This window comes from Mytilus galloprovincialis, chromosome 10 (genome assembly GCF_965363235.1).
Source record: "Mytilus galloprovincialis chromosome 10, xbMytGall1.hap1.1, whole genome shotgun sequence".
NCBI lineage: Eukaryota > Metazoa > Mollusca > Bivalvia > Mytilida > Mytilidae > Mytilus > Mytilus galloprovincialis.
This window is the reverse complement of record NC_134847.1, coordinates 79,013,730-79,023,366: the sequence shown is the minus strand read 5'-3', so window position 1 is coordinate 79,023,366 and position 9,637 is coordinate 79,013,730. Positions and strand designations below refer to the sequence as shown.

General features: G+C 31.8%; 1 protein-coding gene across 1 annotated transcript; it reads left to right on the top strand.

Moving 5' to 3' along the window:
- The first annotated feature begins 1,838 nt into the window (after nt 1–1,838).
- Nucleotides 1,839–6,285, top strand: LOC143048485 (toll-like receptor 4). Its single transcript, XM_076222170.1, has 2 exons — nt 1,839–1,962; nt 3,773–6,285. Exons 1-2 carry the CDS (start codon nt 1,920–1,922, stop codon nt 6,148–6,150), a joined length of 2,421 nt encoding a protein of 806 aa, XP_076078285.1. The 5' UTR covers nt 1,839–1,919; the 3' UTR covers nt 6,151–6,285.
- Nucleotides 6,286–9,637: the final 3,352 nt, after the last annotated feature.

Below are 9,637 nucleotides of genomic sequence, written 5' to 3'. Positions count from 1 at the left end.
GAGATAGTTTATGTTCAACTTGAGAGATTTCTATACCCTGTATTTTCGATTTACCTGTAACATTTATTGTCAAAATCTCTGCACATAATATAAAAAGGTACGGTGATAGTGTGTCCCCCTGTCTACAGCCTCGTACAATACCAAAGAATTCTGTTAAATGTCAACCCTGAATCACTGCAAAGCTAATATTATTGTAAAGTACTTTTATCCAATTGATTATGGAATTCCCAAAATTGAAAAAAATCAGAACTGCTAAAAAGAAAATCCATGGATACTGTATCAAAAGATTTTTCAAAGTCTATCACCAGTAATAAACCAGGTATATCTTTTCTTCAGTATACTGCAAGATATTATATATAAGTCGGATATTATCTCCAATATAACGACCACTTATGAAGCCAGTTTGATCTAAAATAATAAGTTTATCTAAAACTTTTTTAAATCTATTTGCGATCACCCCTGATCCAATTTTATAAACTATTTAATAATTAAATGGAGCTCCAGTTCTTCAGAAAATGGCGTGGCTTGTTATTCTTTGGCAAACATGTGATAAAGCCTTGTTTTTGAGTAACTGATAATGATCCAATTAGACCATAATTTAGAGATTCTACAATAAAATATTTTAAATCGTTCCAAAATATTTTGAAAAACTTGAATCCATTTGACCTAGAACGTATTAATTTACCCTTCATCTTTTTTTAACCATATATCCTTCAGTTCTTGTTTTTTTATCTTTTAACTGATTTATGGATTCTTCCTTAAAATTTGCTTCTAAAGAATCAATTTCCCTTTGTAAATTAAGAATCTTATTATCCTTTTCATTCAAATGGTCTTTCCCCTGATTTCCATCAATAAAGATTCAAGAAATAATTGCTTGTTTATAGTAAGTTGAATAAATGTCCATCCTTAATTTCATCAATATGTTCAAAATTATAAACGTGTGCACAATATTGTTTTTTGACATCAAGTATTTTTGATTTAACGGTATTTACATATTCTTCATCATATAATAAGGAATTGTTGAATTTCCACAGTCCTTTACATCTTATAAATGGATTAAATTGTAGTACTAAAATTACAAAATAATGATCTGAGCGATAGCTAGGTTCAATTTTACAATTTAGTAAATTTGTTAAAATGTTATCTGTAAAAAGAAAAAAATCCAACCTAGATTGTTTAAAGGGCTTCTTTTTCTCCATGTATATCCACGCAAGTCTGGAAAAAGTTCCCTGAAAGGATATATAAGGCTTCATTGATCTATAATTTCGAAAATGTTATCTCTAGCAGTAGGGTTATTTTAATTTTAAAATATGTAGATAGTTACAATAGCCTATATGGGAATACAATACAAGATTAAAATCAAAACATACTATGAAGTTTTCATTTCCATAACTATTTAAAACACACAATAAGATGGAAAAATAGGATTATCTGCAGAAGGACCATACAATGATAGAAGTGTTACTCTCTCCTTGTCTATAACAATATCTAATGATAGATAATTACCATTTACATTTTTCTTCTCTTTTAATATTCTAAATTCAAAATTATTATTGAACATTACAGCAACTCCTCTAGAGTTTGAGAAGAAAGATGAAAAATGACACTCATAGCCCCTCATGGTCTTGATATTCATTTCACTATCATTTGTGAAATGTGTATCTTGAATACAATAGATGAAATTAAATACTGATAATATCTTGTGTCTCCAATAACTTAACATTTTAACTTTTTATATTATGTTCATATTAATACAGACAGAACGCATTTACATTGAGTAACAATAAGTTTTATAACACATCAGGAAGCTGAGTCTCATATTACATGTTTAGAGGTGTATAACAATAAATGATTAGATATCTAGTCGTTGTGGCATTCTTACGAAAGTATTAGAAAGTGTTTACAGACACACGAACATTATGAAATGTCTGATTCTTTATATATTGATGGTCGTACACGAGGGTAAGTCAGATTTAATTTTTTAAAATTATTTTTTGTATACAATGTATCGATTATTAGGCGTTTATTTCGTCATCTCTACTTTATATAATATACTTCATATGTGATTTTTTGTGTTTGCTGCAGAACAGCAAATTGTTTTGTAAAACTAAACGTAAATCAAGCTTGTTCGAAAGACAATTTTAAAAACTAGTTGTAAATGTACGACTTGGTGTAGATCAAGCATAACAAAAACATGAACATCATATGAACTTATTTAGAGGTATATACTTTTGCATGTTTAAATCCTTTCAAAAAGATTAGTTTCTGTTTGTTTTCAATAAAATGTAACAAAGAATTAAAACACTAGTAGACTTTGTTCCTAGAAAACTAAAATGAGCGATAAACCAAAACCTGAGCTTGATACAAAATATCTTCTGTTTTTTGCTGCAAAATCATAAATATAATTGTCATGATATAAAACACACATCGTGAAGTGTCCACAGTCTAATTATAATGAAAGATCCGTATCAAAATATACAAGTCCTTATAGTGTGAAAATGCTCCAATGTAAAGGTTATATTTGAGATAGACATTAAACGATTGAAAAAAAGATAAGTTAATGTTATCAAAAGGTAAGTATATAATTGAGAAGTTCAAACCATGAATTAAGTCACAGGTTCCAGTCATTCATTTGTTGCCACATTCAGGAAACTACCAAAATGTACCAGAGACATTAGAGTTTGTATATGGAAGCAACCTGGATCTCTAAGTATCAAGATAAAAGAAAAGGTTTTGTCTAATTTATATAGAAAAATACAAGCCGGCAGGTGGTTAGGCGCACAAAGAATATTCGTCCGAAAACTGCCTATCTGTTCCAATATCAATCCACTTGTTCCCGATCAAAAGTTCAACCAATTTGAATAAAATCAACTTTGTATTTGTTATTGGAATCAGTTTTGTTCTTCACAAAGAAGCTTTTTTCTTTACAAAAAGATTCCTTTCACGGATTTGGCTATACTTTTCGGACCTTTTGGATTATAGCTCTTCATCCTTTATATAAGCTTTGGATTTCACATATTTTGGCCACGAGCATCACTGAAGAGACATGTATTGTCGAAATGCGCATCTGGTGCAAGAAAATTGGTACTGTTAATTTTATTGCTACAATTTCTATGCTTTGAAGAAGAAAAAAACAGCAATATTGTCGTTATTAAAATACATGGGTTATAGAAATGTTAAACTTGGATTAATTAAAAAAAATATTATAAAACTGCTTAACGTAAAAGTTTATCTCCCTACCTGATTAACACTGCTGATTTAATATGTTGGTCATCTTGAGATTTAAATACACAAAGACAGAAAACTCAAGGATATATTTGTAACATATGAAATAATGTGGCGGTATAATCTAGATTTTCACTCTCGCTTTGGATTTCTTGTTCTTTCTTTATACATTGGAAATAAATATGTGTTCTCTTTAAAGTATATCATGCTTTGTCTTATAGGAAAATAACATGGTTGTTGTGACACTTATTTTTAATATGAAATGATTTCCTTGTTCTTGCTTGGTACGATCTAACTATAAAAAGATAAAGGTTTGAGTGTCAAGGAGAGAACTCTCCATCAAAATAACAATTTATAAAAGTAAACCATTGTAGGTCAAGGTACGGTCTTCAACACGGAGCCTTGGCTCACACCGAACAACAAGCTATAAACGACCTCTACCACTTGACCAAATCGAAGGATGTTTATAGTATTGTTTGCTGATGTAAATTATGCTGTTGAACTGTGATGTGAATTATAATCTGCACACAAATATCATTTTTTGTAGGTCAATGTTACAGTACCAAGACGAAATGCAACGTGCAAAATAAAATGGTTGATTGCAGACATTTGACTATGACCATAGTACCTAGTAACCTACCAGTTTACGCAACTAGCATCAATTTAAGTAGAAACAGCATACAAATAGTCCTTGGTTTTACATTTCAGTATTTTAAAAATCTAACCGAACTTGATCTTAGTTATAATTTGATACAATCTATTAACAAGAATGCTTTCCATGGGTTGCATAGCTTACAAAGTTTACACCTGGATCACAATGTCTTACAAGTGTTACCAATTGGAATGTTTGAAAACCTGATTTGTTTGCAGCATCTTCGGATTAATCACAATAAACTACAAAATAATCAAGATGAACAAATGACGGAAACGTCCAAGATCTCATCACTAAGGAGCCTTTATTTTGAGATATATCCAGATTTCAAGTTTCCCAGCAAATGGTCAACATTAAGTAATTTGACTCACTTAGAGATTTTCGCTAGATCGGCAAAAGTGAAATTCAACAAGGAGATGTTCACTCATATTAAAAAAATACCAATAACTTTTTTGCACTTAGATGAGGTGCCGTCCATATCGCAGGATTTTTTTGAACACTTTCCTAAATTAGATTCAATATCATTATCGCTAGGTTACGATTTACCTACAAATCCAATTGATCAGGTATTCAAATCTTTTGGGGTATTGAAAAGTAGGAACATGACAAATATTGAAATTGCATACAGTAGATTTAATAACTGGTTTATTCTTAACTGGAACAGATTGCAGTATTTATGTTCAATTTGCTTGAAACGACTAACATTGCATGATTTATATATTAAATACATATCCTTATATGCGATGCAAGTATTTTCGGTTCGAAGCACCTGTCTTGAGTACTTAGAGATTTCTAAAAATCTGTTGTTGGACCAAGGGGGTTCTGTGTTTACAATTGTGCAGAACGCTGAAAATTTAAAAGTTTTGAAAATTATTAGTAATAAGCTTCATTCAAGAAGTAAACGCTCACAAGCATCAATATTATTAAGTCTCATATTACCACAAACTCTGGAAGAGTTGTATATAGAAGATAACATAGCTGGTGATTTAGTTGATATTAAATTTATGAACGGTCATAATTTACGCGTGTTGAGCTTAAAGAACTGTGAAATCTGGTCATGCGAAGGTAGTTTCGCAGGAGTTATAAATGTAGAGTATTTTGATATGTCTGGATGGTCATGCGAAAAGCTGTCAATCGCCTTGTTATCAGGTTTCCCGAATTTAAAAACATTGAATGCAATTAGGTCACATCTAGGAATTGGATTTGCAAACATTGCTGGAGCGGGGTCTTTCTTGAGTAAGAATCTGAGATTGCAAGATATTAATCTTTCGTCTAATAAGATAAACAGTATACCAGATGGACTATTTTTGCAGCCGTTTGATCAGTTATCATCAGTTAACATGTCGAATAACAATCTTACAATATTTCCCAAATTTCATGCAAATATTAAAACGTTAACGCAGATTGATTTGACCTTTAACAGTATAACACAGTTTAATACCGAAGACATTGCACAAATAGAAAAGCTTGGGGAAGTTGATATAATCCTGAGAGGTAATCCCTTTCAATGTTCCTGTAAAACATTACAGTTTCTAAAATGGTTAAGTGAGACTAACCGAGTACAGGATATCTTAGATCTGACCTGTGTAACTGAAAAGGCTTCCAGAAGGATTATGTCTAAAGTTATCTCAGATTTAAAGACATTTGAGATTTCTTGCAAAACGAAATTCTGGTTGCCATTTGCTGTGTCTTTAACCTCCATAATCATACTTGCTATAATAACAACCGTCGTATTTTTTCGATATAAATATGCTGTTGAGTACTTTTTATTGAGATTCAAAATGAAAATGAGAAATTACAACGAATTGCAACAGGGATATACTTATGATGCTTTTATATCATATAGTCACACTGATTCGTCATGGGTTAAACAGTTTCATGACAAGGTAAATAGTATGGGCTTCGAATTATGTCTGGACGACAAAGACTTTATTGCTGGTAAAGGTATAGCAGAAAATGTGGTCAATGCAATCGATTCTAGCAGAAGGGTTATATTCATTATAACTCACAATTTCTTAAAGAGTACTTGGGGCTCGTATGAAATGGAAATGACCCGTATGCATGCTTTTCAGAAGGGAAGAGAAGACATGGTGATTGTTGTCGTAAAGGATGATATAAAGGTAACAGATATGCCGGAAGTGATGAAGAATATGTGGTTTAAAATAACATGTATTCAATGGCCAAACGATGAAAACCTGCCATACAATACGGAGGAAATATTTTATGAAAAGATTAAAATGTCTCTGAAAATGAAGGAAGAAACTACTATATAATAAACCAGAAATTCAGCTGTATAAAAAGTTTGCCATCAATTCAGAATAATTATCAAATTTAGAAAAAAAGAAGAAACTTTATGTTTATATAGATGTGATATGAACCATGACACAAGAAAGAGAAGAAGAAGAACATTACCCCAGGCTATGATTTGTATATAAATGTGGTCATATTCTTATTTTTTTTGCTCTTTTATTTATGCTTGTATGCTTGCAAGCGTATCACATACCTGTTTTCATTTTGATTGTGTTATAAATCATTTATTAATTTTTTTTGCATGGTCAAACTTTTGGTTATGATTGTTCTTGTGATTGATATTGCAGAAACACGTGTTGTACTCATAGAATATATTTGTTTTATTGTTGTTTGTTATTAATGTATATCTGAATAAGATATGTATCCAATAGGTTATTATGGATAAGAACATCATGAGTAAGCACAACATAATATTTACGCAATACTTGTATATGTTTGATTGATTAAGGGTGTTTAACGCATTGTTTAGCTTTATTGTTTATTTAGTGGCAGTCAGTTTTTTTGTGTGTGGAGGAAACCAAAGTACACAGAGAGAACAATCAAGTTTGTGTCTTGTGTTTAGTGAGTTAACGTCTTACTAGGCAAATTAGTTTGCGCCGCATATAAGATAAACATTCCTATCGATTATTAAAACTAAGTGTGCTGTGGTTAAATCATTGAAGGTGTCTGCAGTAATTCTGAGGTTTTCTTTGCGGTTGTATTATTATTCAATTCTTTACTTCTTTGTGCTAAGTGCTCTTGTGTGCACCGCATTCCTGTTACGTAGTGTGTCAATAAAGCGATATGTTTAACATCGACATACATGCAACCAACCATGTATCTGTAAAATGTAAAACATTTCAGTTGTTATCTATAGTCAGTTTCTACGTATTTTAGCGTTTATTTTTGTTGTAGCTCAATGTTTTAGTTGTTCCGTCTTTTCCCACTTTTATTTGACGTGTTTCCCTCGGTTTTAGCTTTTTACCCGAATATGTGTTTGCGTTTAAGACCATGTTATGTAAATTCACATGTTATATCATAAAAATAAAACTTTTTAGAAAGAACTTATCATTTGGAAATAATGCCTAAAGTTACATCTAAATACTTATTATCAAATCTAAAAAAAAAGCTATTGTTGGCTGATTTACAATTTAGCATTTAAAGCAAGAAGTTTGAATACATTCATGAAAGGGAAGGGGATTGTAGTTTCGACGTAAGAAAATATCCGATATCATTTGTGAAACGGTTATTCCATATCGTGATGGCGTCCGTAAAATTTACGAAGGAATGATTTCAACTTCACCATTTGGAACTCTTGGTTTAATAGCTTCCTTGTGAGCAGCAATCCTCTATCAAACAACAGTATATTGCTTGGTCTTCCATCTCTATATTGGATACCTAAACGGCAAAAGTGTCTTTACAAACAACAGTATATTGCTTGGTCTTCAATCTCTATATTGGATACCTAAACGGCAAAAGTGTCTTTACAAACAACAGTATTTTGCTTGGTCTTCCATCTGTATATTGGATACATAAACGACAAAAGTGTCTTTACAAACAAAAGTATATTGCTTGGTCTTCCATCTCTATATTGGATACCTAAACGGCAAAAGTTTCTTTACAAACAACAGTATATTGCTAGGTCTTCCATCTCTATATTGGATACCTAAACGGCAAAAGTGTCTTTACAAACAACAGTATATTGCTTGGTCTTCCATCTCTATATTGGACGCTTAAACGGCAAAAGTGTCTTTACAAACAACAGTATATTGCTTGGTCTTCCATCTCTATATTGGATACCTAAACGGAAAAAGTGTATTTACCAACAACAGTATATTGCTTGGTCTTCCATTTCTATATTGGATACCTAAACTGCAAAAGTGTCTTTACAAACAACAGTATATTGCTTGGTCTTCAATCCCTATATTGGATACCAAAACGGCAAAAGTGTATTTACAAACAACAGTATATTGCTTGGTTTTCCATCTCTATCTCTATATTGGATACCTAAACGGCAAAAATGTCTTTACAAACAACAGTATATTGCTTGGTCTTCCATCTCTATATTGGATATTTAAACGGCAAAAGTGTCTTTACAAACAACAGTATATTGCTTGGTCTTCCATCTCTATATTAGATACCTAAATGGCAAAAGTGTCTTTACAAACAACAGTATATTGCTTGGTCTTCCATCTCTATATTGGTTTCCTAAACGGCAAAAGTGTCTTTACAAACAACAGTATATTGCTTGGTCTTTTATGTCTATATTGAATACCTAGACGGCAAAAGTGTCTTTACACACAACAGTATATTGCTTGGTCTTCCATCTCTATATTGGATACCTAACTGACAAAAGTGTCTTTACAAGCAACAGTATATTGCTTGGTCTTCCATTTCTATATTGGATACCTAAACTGCAAAAGTGTCTTTACAAACAACAGTATATTGCTTGGTCTTCAATCCCTATATTGGATACCAAAACGGCAAAAGTGTTTTTACAAACAACAGTATATTGCTTGGTCTTCCATCTCTACCTCTATATTGGATACCTAAACGGCAAAAATGTCTTAACAAACAACAGTATATTGCTTGGTCTTCCATCTCTATATTGGATATTTAAACGGCAAAAGTGTCTTTACAAACAACAGTATATTGCTTGGTCTTCCATCTCTATATTAGATACCTAAATGGCAAAAGTGTCTTTACAAACAACAGTATATTGCTTGGTCTTCCATCTCTATATTGGATACCTATACGGCAGAAGTGTCTTTACAAACAACAGTATATTGCTTGGTCTTCCATCTGTATATTGGATACATAAACGACAAAAGTGTCTTTACAAACAACAGTATATTGCTTGGTCTTTCATCTCTATATTGGATACCTAAACGGCAAAAGTTTCTTTACAAACAACAGTATATTGCTAGGTCTTCTATCTCTATATTGGATACCTAAACGGCAAAAGTGTCTTTACAAACAACAGTATATTGCTTGGTCTTCCATCTCTATATTGGACGCTTAAACGGCAAAAGTGTCTTTACAAACAACGGTATATTGCTTGATCTTACATCTCTATATTGGATACCTAAACGTCAAAAGTGTATTTACCAACAACAGTATATTGCTTGGTCTTCCATTTCTATATTGGATACCTAAACTGCAAAAGTGTCTTTACAAACAACAGTATATTGCTTGGTCTTCAATCCCTATATTGGATACCAAAACGGCAAAAGTGTTTTTACAAACAACAGTATATTGCTTGGTCTTCCATCTCTATCTCTATATTGGATACCTAAACGGCAAAAATGTCTTTACAAACAACAGTATATTGCTTGGTCTTCCATCTCTATATTGGATATTTAAACGGCAAAAGTGTCTTTACAAACAACAGTATATTGCTTGGTCTTCCATCTCTATATTAGATACCTAAATGGCAAAAGTGTCTTTACAAACAACAGTATATTGCTTGGT